This window comes from Delphinus delphis, chromosome 16, assembly GCF_949987515.2.
Source record: "Delphinus delphis chromosome 16, mDelDel1.2, whole genome shotgun sequence".
In the NCBI taxonomy this organism is placed as follows: domain Eukaryota; kingdom Metazoa; phylum Chordata; class Mammalia; order Artiodactyla; family Delphinidae; genus Delphinus; species Delphinus delphis.
Genome location: NC_082698.1, coordinates 55,236,658 through 55,253,453, shown reverse-complemented (window position 1 = coordinate 55,253,453; position 16,796 = coordinate 55,236,658). Strand labels below are relative to the sequence as shown.

Sequence of the window (16,796 nt, the reverse complement as noted above, 5' to 3'; positions counted from 1 at the left end):
TCCCGCAGTGCTCCCTGGGTGCCAGGGGCTGCTCTCAACACTGCAAAACTAGTAACTCCTTTAACCCTTACAAGACAAGGTCTTACTATTATTCTCATTTCACAGATGAGGAAACCAAGGCACAGAAGGAGAGTGACTTGCCCACGGTCACAGTAAGTAGCAGATCCAAGATTTGAACCCAGTTCTTGACTCGGACGCAGGCTCTTAACCACTCGACTAAGCGGATTCCTGAGTGACCTGACCCCTCCCCACCTGTTCCCTCACTGTAAGGTGGAGTAAGGACCCCCAAAGGGTTGCTGAGGTCAAATGAGGAAATACAAAAGTAACAGACAAAGTACCCCGTGCAATAAAAACACCTACCATCTGCGCAGTGCACAGCGATCTACGTGCATGGCACCGTCTCCCTGCACCATCCACCTACTTTCACGCCAGCTCGGAAGGCAGTGGCGTCACAGGTCCCATCACAGAGAGAAGGATAAGGCTTGGTGAGGCTACGTGAGGTGGCCACGGGGACACAGCTAGAGGGCAATGGTCACTTATTTCTCCTCAGCCACCTCACTCCTCAACTGCTCCCTTCTCCTCCCCAAAGAGAAGGCCAGCAGATGGGAATGGGCTTCAAGTTCCCTGGAGGACTCAGGGACCCTGATTTCTAAACACACCAGCTGTAATTCTCAGACTTGAAACTTAGGAGAAAAAAGAAGGCCTTCCAATCCATCTAAGGGCTCACAGAAAGCCAACGAGGCACCTCTGGGGATTCCGAGAAGGCTAGTCTGTCTACACCCCCTTACACCACCCTCCTCTGGCCACAGTGCCCTCTCCCACATTCTACCGACCACCCTCTAGCCCATGCCAACCCCACCTATTCCTCTAGGCAGGCTCGGGCTGAAGCAGCCTCACAGAGAACCGATGCAGGGAGAATGACTGGACGCCAACAGCCAGGCTTGCCCTGTGCCTTCCGGGGGCTGGCTGGCCTCACCCTATTTTCCCAGGGCCTGCTGAGTACATGCCCTAAACAGAAGCCCCAAATTCCTGTGAAGACCCACTATTCACAGAATGGATTTTCTCCCAAGCCTCCTGCCCCTGCTCTGCACGCTGTCTCATCAGGCCTGCCTTCCTCCTTGTCCCCGTCCAGCGCCCACCCAGCCTGCCAGCCGCCCACCCTCACCCAGCTCACAGTGCACTGATCTTTAGATGGCCTCCTCTGTGCTGCATGACCTGTTCTGCTGGACACCTGCTCCCTCGGGCTTGGGCTTTCCAATGAGACAATAAACTCCTGGTGGGCAGGAGTCATCTTCTTTGTCACCCTTTTGAGAATCTTACAGATTTCTGCAAATACACTTGTCATCTGCTATAAACCACAAAATGGAAGGTGAGGAGAAGCAAGTCTACAAGCTAAGCTGATGACCTTCCAGCATTTCTAAAAGCTCCAGAATAGGCAGCGCAACCAAAACTGAAAACCTTTGAGGAAGAATAGGATATACCTTCCATCTAAAAGAGCAAACCCAAGTCGGGGCGCCCAGTACGGGACTGTGGCGTCGTTCATGAGCGAGGCTAATGTCTTTCTCACCTCTGCGTGCTCAGCACTCAGCAGCGCCTGGTCGGAGCACTGACCAGGTTCACACTGGATGGATGATGGATGGGCAGACGGACAGGCAGTTGGCCAGATAAAACTTGGACCTGACGCAGCCTGGTCTCCACCCTAAAGGCTGAGTGATCTCATGCAAGAAGACAGTGACCACCTCTGCTGAATTTTCACATGGGAAGTCTTAATGTTGGATTGGCCAAAAAGCTCGTTCGGGTTTTTCCCTAACATCTTACGGAGGAGACGGTCGTATATAATAAACTCTCACACACGGGCCCGAAATTCTAAGCTGCTTCAGGTTCAGCTATATTTTTTCCAGGAGAAGGACCCAGAGCCAGCACATTTTCGGTTTGTTATTCTCTTGCTTTTTCCTGGATCCAGTTCCCACCGAGGCTGGCCATGGGGGTGGCCGGCTCAGTGTCCACAGGGCCTTTACCCTCTTATCTTTATTAAAGGTTTTTTCCTCTGGGGCAAGAGGCTCAGTGGCGTCATTTTGCTTTTTGAACTCTGTCCCGTGACTAAGCAATAAGAAACCACACAGTCAGTCCTAGAAGTTTTTGCTGTGTCATAAAAAGAATGAGACAAGGAGGTACCTCCTGCCAACATCACACCCATTCTCTGACTCAGCACTAAATTTAGACGTCACGTCCTATGTTTGCATTCAGAGAGTACCCCCTGTGTGACAGGTGCTCAGAACATGTCTGCTCAATGAATGAACCCTGTCACGAAGAAGAGGAGGGGTGTCCAAGGCTCAGGACACAGAAATGTCACTGGGGACCTTCACAGGATGGCCCAGAATACAGAACAAATGCAGATTCTGTAAAGAAACTGACCAAGACTCCAAAGCCTGCCCAGCCTCTCAGCAGCTGGAGGCCCTGAGCAAGGTGACAAACCTCTCTTGGCCTACTCTGCCCATTTGTGGAACATAAATACCAACTGCATGGTCTGATAAAAGATTTTTTCTCAATGGTCAGGAAGGAGAGCTACAGCACAACTCCATGAACTGCGATGCCCTGTTACATGCTGGAAAGGCTGGTGCCTGCAAAGCCAGGCCTGGATCAGGAAAAACCAGTCAAGGCTCCTGAGACTCCCCGCCCAGTCTGTGGCTGGTGGAGATGCCTTGGAAGGAGCCCCGGCCTGGGAAGAAACCTGGATCCTGCGTCCAGCTGCACCGAGGCATGCTATGAGAGCCTGGTGGAGTCCCTTTGTGTCTTTGGACTCTGCTATTTCTCATTTATAAAATCAGCAGTCTGGGCAAAGTGGTCTCTCAGATCCCTTCCAGCCCCAATACTCGACAATCTTAAGCTGCTTAAGAAACATAAACAGGAAATGAAAATTCTGGCCAGATGAGAAGAAAGAGAGGTTACCCTGAGCAAGACGAATAGAGGTTATCGTGAGTATTGAAAAGGTCATTATACTTCTTTAAAGTATGACTTCTTACATCAGAATATAAAAATACAATTAAGAAAAAAATAAAAAAAATAAAAAAATAAAAATAAAAATACAATTAAGTTTCTTCCCATGTGTTTGTTATCCCATCACTCACTATTGGCTGGACAGATTTTTCACCACATTTGGACAGCAGATTTGCAGTGGTCAAAATGATATACAAGAATATTCGTTTGGGAGTCCCAGGCCATCTTAAGGAGTCTGACGGTTACCATCCAGACAAGTAACCTGAAGTTGACTCAGAAAGAGGCCTGAGAGCCACCTGGGAGAGACAGGCCATACCTAGAAATACACTGTGGGTAGAAAAAACACACCCTGGCTTGAGACGGCCACCGAGGCTGCAGCTCAGAGTCACAAGCGATCATCTCTGCTGGCTTCCCACACAGGCAGCTCCACAAATCCCACCTGCAGGCTGCATATCGGAAGGGGCTTATCTATGCAACAACAACTAACAATTCTCTTATGCAATGTAGGGGTAGGGCCAGTCAGTGATATTATTAAAAAAAAAAAAAATAGAAGAAGTTTTCAGAAAAGGTAACCACTTCCCACCTGACCCCATCTGATGGGATTTCACTCTGCTCCTTCCCAATCACTGTCTTGTGTAGCAGAGAATGGTTTTTTTATTAGCTGCACTGTGGTCACTTGTCATTTTTGACAGCATGGTTTATCCTGAAAGGAAACCTACAAAGGTAAACAGAGGAAGCAGACAAAGACAAGAGTATCTGGTGGAAGCACAGCTGCCACTGGCAGCAGCCTCTGGGTCCAGCTGTGACTCACCAACCCAGCTCAGCTCAGGCAAAGGAAGGTGAGGCTTTGGGTAGCTCTTCACCTCCCTCTTCATGGAGAGCAGCTTAAAACAAAAGCATCCAAGCACACTGGTTTTCAAACCCTGTTCCACAGAACTCTGGAGAACCCGAGGGAACTGTGCGGAGGCACCGCAGGGAGTCCATGGGGAAAAGGGCAAGCTCCAGGCCTCCATACCTGTTCACCACAGCAACTGTCTATCTTATATATCTGGCTTTCATGTAAGAGTCCGGTTAATGAAAAGAATCCCACAGCTTAAAAAAAAAAAAAAAAAGGCAAAAATAAAGAAATTTAACTCATAAAGAACAGTTACATTTCACATATGTTATTTCATTTAATCGTTCCCAACAGCCCTGTGAGAAAACTGAGGCTAAATAAAGGGGTTTACGATCAGACTCCACAACCCATTCTCTAACGTAACCATCCCATGCTCACCCACCATCTATGTGGACTCTCGGGGAAGGGACGTCACCACCTACAACAGTCCACTCCATAGCTGGATAGCACAGACCATTAAAACAAGTTCTACATTGAACAAAAGGCCCAGGGAAGCGGGGGCTGCTGGGGATTCTAAAAGAGACTCAGAAAGCAGCATCAACTAAAGGCAACGTGTGGACCTTATGAAAATCCTGATTTGAACAAACCATCTATAAAGAGGCATTTCTGCAACAAGGAAAACTGAGTATCAACTGGATATGAGATGACATTAAGAAATTATTAATATTGTTGGTTGTTGGGATAGGAAGGGTGGGAGGGAGAGGCAAGAGGGAGGGGATATGGGGATATATGTATATGTATAGCTGATTCACTTTGTTATACAGCAGAAAGTAACACAACGTTGTAAAGCAATTATACTCCAATAAAGATGTTAAAAAAAAAAAGATTGTTGGGTGTAAAACTGGTCTTCCGGTTATATTTTTTTTCTAAAGGCCTTATCTCTTAGAGATACCTCCTCAAGTATTTATGGAGGAAGTGATAGGCTGTCTGGGATTTGTTTCAAAATATTACAGAAAATGGGACTTCCCTGGTGGCGCAGTGGTTAAGAATCTGCCTGCTAACGCAGGGGACATGGGTTCGAGCCGTGGTCCGGGAAGATCCCACATGCCACAGAGCAACTAAGCCCGTGCGCCACAACTACTGAGCCTGCGCTCTACAGCCCGCGAGCCACAACTCCTGAGCCTGCGTGCCACAACTGCTGAAGCCTGTGTGCCTAGAGCCTGTGCTCCGCAACGAGAAGCCACCGCAATGAGAAGCCCGTGCACCGCAACGAAGACTAGGTCCCGCTTGCCACGACTAGAGAAAGCTCGTGCAGCAACGAAGACCCAACGCAGCCAAAAATAAACAAATAATTTTTTAAAAAAATTACAGAAAACAGAAGTTATTAGGAGAGCTGGGTATTCATTATATTATCCTCTCCATCTCTGCATATGTGTAAATTTTTTATAATATATAGTATAAAATTAAGGCAAGGAGGAAGGGAGAACGGTTCTTCCTTATCTTTTTTTAAATATATTTATTTATTTTTGGCTGCGTAGGGTCTTTGTTGCTGCGCGCGGCTTTCTCTAGTTGCATTGAGCGGGGGCTACTCTTGCGGTGCGCGGGCTTCTCACTGCGGTGGCCTCTCCTGTTGTGGAGCACGGGCTCTAGGCGCGCGGGCTTCGGTAGTTGTGGCTCGCGGGCTCTAGAGCGCAGGCTCAGTAGTGGTGGTGCACGGGCTTAGCTGCTCCGCGGCAGGTGGGAATTTCCCGGACTAGGGCTCGAACCCGTGTCCCCTGCAGTGGCAGGCGGATTCTTAACCCATGCGCCACCAGGGAAGCCCTCTTCCTTATCTTGAGCTCAATTCTACCTCCCAGTATCTTCTACCAGTCATCTCTCTGGGGTCAGAAAGAATCAGGTCTCATCACCTGCCCATGTCCATCTGAAAACAAGCATCCAAGCCCCTCTAAGTCTCCTTTCCTTTAAAATAACTCCTCCCAAGGTCCTTCTGGAGCGGAGCTCCTCACAGCTCACGGCGGTGCCCTCCTTAATGGCAGGCTCCAGGACCAGAGCACTGTGAAAGTGTGTTCTGAGCAGCCTCAGGAATGTGGGCTTCCTGGTCCATGCACACTCTCGACTCTCCCTTGAGCATCTCTCTGTACCCTGTGACACCTCCTGATTCCAAGGACGAGAAGGGGATTGGCTCTCTACTCAAGGGCAGGCTACCCCCAAGAGCAGAAGCAGTAGCAACAGCTTGCCCTCGCCTCACATTAATCACCTCGATCCTCACCAAAGCCCTAGGAGGAGAATATTAGCCCTTTTATAGATAACGAAAAAGAAAACCCAGAGAGGTTAAGTGCCTTGTTACAGTCACACAGACTAAGATTAAAGAGCCAAGATTTAAAGTTGTGGGGGTCCCCAAGTCTGGGTTCATGACACTCAGCTGTCTCTCTGTGTCCTTACTCCCGGGCTCCAAAGCACAGCGATGATGCTCAGGCCACCCGGGTCGTCCATCTGTATCACCTACCTTCCCAGAAATAACTTATCACTCTCCAGGCCATCTTCCAGCTCTCCAGCCCAACAACTCCCCAGGGCTCAGAAGAGATCTGTCCAAGAGCTAACCTGTCCTGGACCCGCAGTCACCAAACCCCTGAACAGGTCTCTATCCATCCTTCCAAGGTGCCCCTGGAAACCCCAACTGTGGACCAAAGCCCAGCTCTAGAGAAGACCGCAAGAGGTTTAACCATCTCAAAGAATAACCATCACGAACAAGACTTCATTCTTGTTAAGCCACACTGGGGAAACTGAGGCCCAGAGGTCAAACATCTTGCAAACATCTTGCAAGATCACACACCAAAAACATCTACTGGTCCCAGAATCCACTACACATCTGAATTGTCAACATATCCAAAAAAATCTACTAGCCCCAGAATCACATACGCCCATTTCAGCTGGTATCAGAACTCAAAAGAATGGGAACGTTTAACGTTTTGGTTCCTTGAATGAAAGAGCTGGGGGAAAATTCGAAAAACGACGGTATACATTGATGTTCCAGTTCCCTGCACTAATGCTGAAGTTTCCCAAGAGCGCACCTCTCAGAACCCTGATGTTGCAAGATGCTCAGTGAAAAAGGGTTTTGTGGTCAAATCAGTTTGGGAAACGCTGCATAGTGAACCCCTCCAGTAAAGTCCCAAAGCACACTGGCTTACTGGTGCTTGAGAGGCTCCCAGTAAAGGAGCCTGTGTGACCTGCTCAAACCAACACTGCTCAAATGTACTTGACCAGAGAACCTTTTTACAGATAACACCATTGACATCCCACCAAACTACTGTTTAGAAGATATTTCCTTGGGAAATGCTGATCTAGGTTTTTCTAAAGAAAATCTTGATAGCCAGTTAACCCTGGATTCAAGTCTATGTAACCAAACCAACCCTGAATGGGGTAAGGAGCGAGTGTCTACAAAGTGGAAATAACTAACATACATGGAGGCCTTTGGGGATGGAGATACTAGTACTACTGCAAACACGAAGAAAATGTGTGAACACCCCCTGGCTGCCAGATATGAATGCTGCCGGGATTCTATGGTCAACAACTTCTGCCCTCAAAAGAGCCACAGATGACTACTGAAACTAAAATCTTCATTTCTGGTCCAAAGGAATTGTGCTAAGGCTTTCCAAAATGAGTCTGGGGGGAAAATACACAATTTTTAGAAGAAAACAATAAAATGTTGAACTAGGACTCCAGCCAGGCCACTCACCCCTGAGTCAAGGTGCTGTGGACAGTAGGGATTTCCTTAATTAAAACTCAAAGCAAACAGTATGGAAATTCCTCAAAAAATAAACACAGGATTACCACACGATCCGTAATTCTACTCCTGGATATATAATCAAAAGAACTGAAAGTAGGGCCTCAAAGAGATATTTCTGCACCAATGTTCCTAGCAGTTTTATTCACAATAGCCAAGAGATGAAAGGAACCCAAAAGTACACTGGTGGATGAGTGGATAAACAAAATGTGGTACATACATACACTGGAATATTATTCAGCCTTAAAAAGGAAAGAAATCCTGTCACATGCCACAACACGGATAAACCTTGAGGACATTACCCTAAGTGAAATAAGTCAGTCAGAAGAAGACAACTACTGTGTGATTCCACTTATACGGGGCATCTAAAGTAAACAAATTCATAGAAACAGAAAGGAGAATGGTGGTTCCCAGAGGTGGGGGAGGGAGGAATGAGGAGTTATTGTTTAATGGAGACAGAGTTTTGGTTTTACAAGATGAAAAAGTTCTGGAGATCTCTTACACAACAATGTGAATATACTTAGCACTACTGAACTGTACACTTAAAATGGTTAAGATGGTGAATTTTATATTTTGTGTTCTTTACTACAATTAAAAATTCTTAAATAAAGGAAGGAAATTTTGACACATGCTATAACATGGATGAACCATAAAGACATTATGCCGAGTGAAGACAAGCCAGTCACAAAATAACAAATACTATATGACTCCATTTTTATATGCGATACCTAGAGCAGTCAAATTCACAGAGACAGAAAGTAGAATGGTGGTTGCTAGGGGCTGGGAGAAGGGGAAAATGGAGAGTTATTGTTTAATTGGTAGAGTTTCAGGTTCGAAAGATGAAAAAGTTCTAGAGGGACTTCCCTGGTGGTCCAGTGGTTAAGAATCCGCCTGCCAGTGCAGGGGACACGGGTTCGATCCCTGGTCCGGGAAGATCCCACATGCCACAGGACAACTAAGCCCATGTGCGCCACAACTACCGAGCCTGAGCTCTAGAGCCTGCGAGCCACAATTACTGAAGCCCGTGCGCTCTGGGGTCTGTGAGGAAGAGTAGCCCCTGCTCACCGCAACTAGAGAAAGCCCGAGTGCAGCAACGAAGACCCAGCGTAGCCAAAAAAAAAAAAAAAAAAAAAAAAAAAGAAAAAGTTCTAGAGATGGATAGTAGGGATGGTTGCACAACAATGTGAATGTACTTAATACCACTGAACTGTACACTTAAAAATAAATAAAACAGTAATTGTAATGTTATGCATATTTTACCACAATTAAAAAAATAGAAAAAAATGGTTCAAATGGTAAATGTTATGCTATGTATATCTTACCACAGTATTAAAAAAAGCAACATCAAGGTCAACAGTCACCTCACAATTACCCACCAAGGGTTTACAACTGGACGGCCAACATGGAACACTCCAAACATCTGTTTAATTTAAAATAGTTCTGTAGCACTTTCGTGGAGCTCTGTCTCAAAAAGATCAACAGACACACACAACTCAGAGATATGCAATCTGCCCCAGGGAAAAGGTGAAAAAAAATGCAATATCTCCCCAACTCAATCCCGTTTAAAATTCTTCTCTGCTGAACATGTTCGGCATCCCTACTGCACAGACTGATAGGGAGTTCAGTCCTCTTGCCTTATGCCCACTATTTCCGTGGCTCACATCTTCCCAAGGTTACAGGAAATTAATAAAGAACCCCCTCGAAATGGCCTGCAGAATGTATAGGTGGTTGGAATAAGGTGGAACAAAAAATTAAGACAACTCCTACGTTGCTTACTTTTTCAGGAAATAGAAAGCCAGAGTACGAAAATCACTTAACACTAACACTAAATCAAAAAATAGTAATCATGACTTACCTGGTGGCGCAGTGGTTAAGAATCCGCCTACCAATGCAGGGGACACGGGTTCGAGCCCTGCTCTGGGAAGATCCCACGTGCCGCAGAGCAACTAAACCCGTGTGCCACAACTACTGAGCCTGCACTCTAGAGCCCACGAGCCACAACTACTGAGCCCGTGCGCCTAGAGCCCATGCTCCGCAACAAGAGAAGCCACCGCAATGAGAAGCCCGCGCACCGCAACGAAGAGTGGCCCCCGCTCGCCGCAACAAGAGAAAGTCCACACGTAGCAACGAAGACCCAACGCAGCCCAAAATAAATTAGTTAATTCATTTTAAAAAATAGTAATCATGGTAGAGACCTGGAAGAAACGTCTTAGAAATCTACTCCAACCCCATCACCAAGCTTCCTTGGACCTAAGGCCACCCTGCAAGTACTGAGAACCCTACAGGACTGAGGAAGTCCTCAGTCAACACTGCACTTCTTCCAGCTTTACTTCTTCCAGCCTTCTACTTGGAAAAAAACAAGCCCCAGGTAGTTAAGAGGCTCATCCAAGGTCAAGATGTTGTACAGTTAGGAGCAGATCCCCATCCAAAACTCTTTCGAGGACACCAAGCTGACTTTCAAATTCTAAGTGCAAAAAGTGAAGGGCTCTCCAATCCTACACAGGCAGTGTGGTCGCTCCGCGTGGCTCCTGGCAGCCAGTCTCACAATGCTGGTACCTGAGGGGTGACCATGGAGACTTCAGACACCAATGTCACACCACCTGCTTCCATCACAGACATACTGTGGGTGGGGACATCCGTGTGTGCCGCTGGAACTCACCCTAGCCTTCCTGCACTCCCACAGCCTTCTGTCACTGTGAAGTCACCACTTAAGAATCTGCACTTATTTCTGAAGAGAATCTGGACTTACGCAGGGACACACCACTCATTCGCCACACAGCTGACTAGTCATCCATCCAACAGAAATTTACTGAACGCCCATGTTGGGGCAGGCTCTATTCTAGGCATCGGGAATACAACAGCGAATTTGGCTCATGGAGACTACATTCTACTCTTGATGACCCACAGCCACAGTAAAAGCAACCCTGACATCTGTTCAGCAGTTTACCAGGAGCTCTCCCATAACCCTCAGACCAGGAGAATCCCAGGCTTCTGGTCCTAAGGCTGGTTCCAGGCTGCATTACTCACCACACTAACAAATGCTCCTTTTCTCCTACCATGCATTGTCAAATAGCAGAGTGAAGTAGTTACTGTTTTCATTATTTTGTAGAGAGGGAGATAAGTTCAGAAAGGTTAAATGCCTTGCTCAAGGTCTAAAACGTAGTGAAATCTGACAACCTTCAACCACCCCACTCCAGCAATGACCTCATCTGCTAACTGCATCATCACACCAAGATGAGACCACATCCTGGACATTCACCTGCTGCTTTACCTGCACGACATCGTTTCTGCTCTTCTTTTTTTGGAGAACTGCTTCTCCCCATTCTAAAGAACCACATGGTACTGGTACGAGCTGCCAATCACCCTACCCTATTGGTTGGGTCCACTGCTGGGCCCATCTTAGTCCTTTAGCCCCAGCCACGGTGACTGGGTCTCACACGGACGTGTGACCCTAGTCAGGCCAATCAGAATCCTCCCATGAGATTCTTCTGCCTGGTTTTCTGGATACGGCTCCCTTTATTCTCTGGTCAGGGGCTGTGGAGATGAAGCCAAGAGGGGCCTGAGGTCATGTTCCAGGCCCACGGGAAAAGCCCGTGGCATTCAGGATCAATCATCCCAAGGCCAGTTACTCCAATTCATCCCAAGGTTTTGGAATATTATACAATAAGTTTCTCTTTTCTGACTAATACAGTTTGAGCTAAGTTTCTGTCACCTGCAATAAGGGTGCCTGAACTAATGCACAGAGGGATAAATAAAATCTGCCTTTCTCTTAGAAACCTCTTTTCAACCATCACTTTCAAGTTCCTCCACTGCTTCCTTCTCAACACAATTAACAACCAAAAGAAAAACCACAATGGCTGGAGCTTTTACTTCTGACCATCAAGGACAGAGTGGATGAAGAAAAGGTGGCTGGTACCTGAAGAGAGCAGGGAGAGAACAAAAGGCCCAGGTAACCTCTAATGAATAATAGATAATCCACACCTGACGATCAGCAGCCAACTGCACTCATCCCACCGGAAACGCCTGGGGTTATTCTTTTTAAAAAATTCCTACAGCTTTAACTTCTGACAAGTTCAGCCCCAGGTGGTGTATAAACCCCTTGCTCCGCCTAGCCATCACGGTCCTTCAGATTACCTCTGCATCTCCACCCACCCAGAGCCAATGCCCTGCTCACTCAGGCTGGTCTAATTTCTGCAACCTGAAAACACACTGCTCCTCTCATAGCTAGGAGTTTGTTCTTGCATCTCCCACGCAGAACATCCTCCTTTTCCTCTGCACACTCAGAGTACCCCTTCAACACCCAGCTCAAGCCCCAGTCCCTCCTCGAAGCCTTCCTTGGCTTCTCCAGCAAACACTACCGTCTCCATCCTCTTAACTGTAGCGAAGCCAAGTCAGCCAGCTCTCCAGGAAACTAAAGAGGAGGCACAGAGGGGACGAGGAGGAGAAACTCAGCTCTGAGCACGCAGTAGAGAGTGCCACCAGCAGTCACCGTGTTCTGCCACTTCTGCTCCACGAGAGAGGCCTGTTGTGAAAATGGTCTGGGGAGCCCTCCACACTTAGATGGTAATTAGAGCCACTAGGGGTGGATGAGAGTATTTGCGGAAAGCATGTAGTGGCGCTTCAAAAGGAGGAAAAAGCCTGTTTGTATTTGTATCACTCAATTGATCTGTCTCATAATGTCACTCTCCTGAGTGTCCCATTCCCCCAACTAGGCAGCTGCAGGCTGGAATTACATCCTATGCACCCCGGCCCCACGTGCACCAAGAACAGGACCAGGCACCTCAGGCCTCCCCAATCTCATTTTGCCTCCCAGTGGCTGAGACAGGCCATGCAGCACCCCCAGCCCCATCTCACAGATGAGGACGCTGAGGCTCAGCGCCAGGAAGGGGCCCCTCACTCCAGGGGCAGGCGGTTGAGGAGCTGCAAGTGAGAAAACCCAGATGTCAGCAACTGAATCAAAGAGAAAAAACAAAGGACCTCGTGGGATCCGAGTGAGCAAACAAGATCCTGGTACTACCATGGAAGAAACTCGAGAGACCTGAGCCAGTCAGAGGAGAACAGTTCTCTCCTCTCTCTACCACCAGTGGGGACAAAGGGGCTCACTCCTTCCCTACAGATGCATGAATTGGGACAAGGAAAGGCTACAAAATTCCAGAGTTCCCCAATGCAGGCAACGGCCTAAAACTGTAATGGGAGGGCCAAACCAGGTAACAGGAAAAACCACCCCCAACATGGAATCAGGAGCACTGCACTTCGCCTGACTCCAGCTCCTTTCTGCCCTGCAGCTCCTGGCCTGTCCTCAGACCTCACAGATGGCGGGAACGGAACCCAGCGTCACGCAGAAAAGGCACTAGGTGCCGCAGAACTAAGTGAGACATTCAAGTATGCAATAAGATAGAAAGGCTCAATAGCGATGTACTATCAATTCTGGTAGAGAAGTCCCCCTGCCCCCAAAATAAAACAACTCTGTGTCTTCTTACTCACCCTCATACCCCAGGCCTGAGCATGGTGAGTTATAAACGTCTGGGGCTCTAACTGAGCCTGAGCAGAAGAGATGAGCTTGGTTTGCTTACTGCCCCGTACCACCTAGGCCAGTTTCCTCCCAGTTCCAGGCCCCACGTGGGGAGCGGCCAGACATCATCTGCGTGCAGCACAACAAACTCCCACAGCACACAAGTGCCAGCCATGGGACGGGCATTCTAGCCCAGGGGCCCACATGGGATGTGGAATCCATCAAAGGAGCCCCTAACTGGGTGATGGCAGCACCTCCGATGTAGAAACAGTGACAAAGGGGCCTCCCCTTGAGACTACGGATCCTTGGGAAGCCAACCGGTTCCTCTCTGGGGCTCCCACAAGACGCTTGCACTAAGGCTGACTTACAGGCAGAGGTGTGCACCTGTGTGAGGAGTGGAACCTGCTGGGAGAGCAAAGACCAGGACACAGGGCTGAGTTTCCCTGACTTCGGCTCCTCAGGGATGAAACGGGTGCTTCCATTCCTTCAACCCGAGCAGTCCTTTTAGTCACTGAGCTTTGCGCCATAAAAGGGGCTCCCTGGCTAACAGAAAAAAGGCTGCCAACCACTGCACAGTAATTCATCCTTTAAAAGATCCCAACGCTCTGTGGTTCCCTTGCACACCGTGTCACCCCCTCATCCCCAGAAGCTCTACATGGCATCTTGCCAGACCAAATGCTATCCTAATTTTTTCCTAAAGTATTAACTGAAATGAACTTAACTTCCCTTGAAAACCTACACAGCTCTGCATTGTGGTAAAACTAGGGTTTGAAATCCTGCCCTTGAGGATAAAATCCAAACCCTATTTTATCTTTCCCTTAGATGTCAGGACCAGCTTCCAGAACTTCAGCTCTGTGAGGCCCCACCTTCTCTACCAAGCATGGAAAAGGGAGGGCCCTAATTAATGGCAATTCATCTATCTATTCCAGAGATTAAAGCTAGCGCTGATTCAAACACATCCCATTGAAGACTTAAGTCTGCACTCAACTTCTGCGCTTCCTTGATCAACCTCCTCCTTCAAGCACAGAGAGCTAGGTAGACAAAAAGGCAACTAAGAAGAAAAAAAAGTTACCCCGAAGAGATTTCCCTCTGACATTATCCTCAAGGGCACATCTGACAGCTCTTAGCATCATCCCAGGAGAGGACCGGGCTGCCCAGCAACTCAGACACGATCATAACTGGGGGACAGCGTAGGTTTGAGGAACAGAAATGCTGAAGAGTCAGAAACCCAAAGTGGAGACAGAAGGGCCATCAATGAAATGATATGCTGTGTGGCCAGCAGCTTAGTCTCTCTGTATGCCAGTTGCCTTCACTACCAAAAAAAAGGTGGCCAATATCCAATGGAGCTGTTACCAGGAAGAGCTTATAAAACCATCTCCTTAATAAGTGAGGCTTTTAACGGCCAAATAAACACGTTTCATCAGCCTGTGGCCTACAAGTTGTTAAAGGCAGTTCATCAGCCCTCTCTGTTCACTTTTAAAACACGGACAAGACATAGAAAAGCAGCACTTGTTGCTCCCTGGTTCCAAATGGGTTAAATAAAACAATGGGTCATAATTGAAAACTCCTGGTGCCCAATACTTTGAGCAATTTAACCACTCCAAGCTGGAGTTTTCTCTCTGGCAAAGTAGGAATAATAGCCCAGAGAGTGGTAAACGAACGTGATACAGCAGAGTGCCTGCCACAACAGTAGGTGCCCAATAAATGCTGGCTCTTCCTTCCTCAGTGCTATGCCTTCTTCTTCAGCTTCCTTGTCTAAAAGCCTGGCTTTCCACACTCCCCAACCAGGCCACACCAAGCCTACCACTTGCCACAAACTCCCAGCAGTAACCCCCCCCAAAACACACACACACACACACACACACACACACGAATACTCACAAATCCATCACCACCACCCAAGGGAACCCGTCATCAGCCTTCCCTCCTCAGGCAGCTCGGCACCCTTAGGGAGGGAACTGAGCCCCAGCAGCTACTACCAGGATTTTCCCATGGTGCAATGCAACTTCCCCAACTTTTCCCGGCCCACAGTTTCCAAAGAAACCTAGCAGGCATTGTGCATAATCAACCACAAGCCTGGGCGAACAAACAGACTGAGCTTTGGGCAGAGGGAGCTGAGAAAATCAAAAAGTGAAAAGGCACCAGTGGTCCCGAAACGGGGTGCCAGGGACCAAAATTCAGAAGTACCGGCCCTGGCCCAGGTTCTATTCTTCTAGACCTTATCACTGATTGAAGGCTAGCAGAGGCTCTCAAAGGACTGGTGGATGGTTAAGAGTCTCAGAAAAGGGGCTGACGAACATCCCTCCGAGATCGCCCCGCGGCTAGACCTGGCGGTCTCGGGAGGGCCCCGCTGCCGCGGTACCTGGAGGATCAAGGCCTGCAGTGCGGGGCATTGTTCACAGCAAGGGTGGGATTGGGGGAGGAGGTGTGAAGTGGGGGTCCGCGCACCGGGCCCTCCCCAGGCAGGCTGAAGGAAGGAAGGTTCTCCTCGCGGCAGGCGCCAGGTAGATGAATGGCCCTCGCGACTTCCCCCTCGGAGAACCGGAGAGAGAAGTCGTGGAAGGCGGATCCGAAAGGCCGGGTGGGGGTCTCACACTCACCGGCGCCCTCGGCGGGCTGCGGCGGCCCGACGACGCCGTTCAGGTAGAGAATGGGCAGCAGGTGAGGCTGCGTCTTCTCCAGCGCCGCCCGCAGGTCCTGGAAGTGGTCCCGCTCCTTGGCCAGGAGCAGCTTGAGCAGCAGCTCCGCCTTAGCGCCTCCCGCCTCCTCGTCCAGCTGCCGCCGCTCGCCGGGGCTCAGCGCTCCTGCGGCCTCGAGCAGCCCGAGCACCGCCTCCACCTCTGTCATGGCCTGGGCCAGGCTCTGCTGACACTGAGCGAGCAGCTCCCGGCGCTGGGGCTCCATGGTGGCGGCCGCCCCGCCCCGCCGGACGGCTACCGGACTCCCGGAGGCCGGCGGGCGCGCAGGCGGGCGGGCAGGCAGGCGGGTGGCGACGGGCCCCGGGCGCCTCGGGGCGGCGAGCGGTGGCGGCAGCCCTAGAGCGCCGGGGGCCGCGAGGCCGCGGGGGCCATGGGCCGGGGCCTGGGCGGGCTGGGGGCCCGGGCGGCGAGCGGCGCTCAGCAGCGGCCGCCTCCCGGGCTCAGTAGCGCAGCCATGTTGGTTGCGGCGGCGGCGGGACTGGAAGAGGAGGAGGAGGAGGAGACGGAGGAGGAGAAGGAGGAGGCGGAGGTGGGGACGGCGGCCGGGGCGCGCCCCGAGGCCCGGCTCCAGCCGGGCATGCTCCCCCTCCCCTCCCCCTCGGCGCGCGCCGCTCCCCCGCCCGCCCCGCGAGAAAACTCTCCCCGAAACGCCGGCCCCGGCGCCGCCCCCCGAACACGATTACAACTCGGAAAGGAAAGTGGCCCGGCCGTCTTCGCCAGGCCCCCCGACGGCTCGGGAGCCGCCTCGCCCCGGCTCGGCTCACTGGGGCCCCGCGGCCGCCGCCGGCTCCGCCTCGCCCGCGCCCCGGCGTCGCCGCCGCCGGTCTGTCCCTCCGCCCTCTTCTCTTCTCCTCTCCTCTCTCTCCCCTCCCCTCCCTTCCCCCGGCCGGCCTTTCAAGCGCCCGGGCGGCCGGCCCCGAGGGGATGGGCGAAGGGGAGGGGTCCCCACCTCCCCGCCCCGGGCCCGCC

The 16,796-nt window shown here is 50.2% G+C and overlaps 1 protein-coding gene across 1 annotated transcript in view; it reads right to left on the bottom strand.

The window, feature by feature from the left end:
- DLG5 (discs large MAGUK scaffold protein 5) overlaps window positions 1–16,358 on the bottom strand; it is a 120,499-nt gene extending 104,141 nt beyond the window's left edge. The window contains exon 1 of the mRNA XM_060034717.1: window positions 15,729–16,358. Within this exon, the coding sequence (XP_059890700.1) occupies window positions 15,729–16,032 (304 nt within the window). The 5' untranslated portion in view covers window positions 16,033–16,358. The remainder of the gene's footprint in view (window positions 1–15,728) is intronic.
- Window positions 16,359–16,796: the final 438 nt, after the last annotated feature.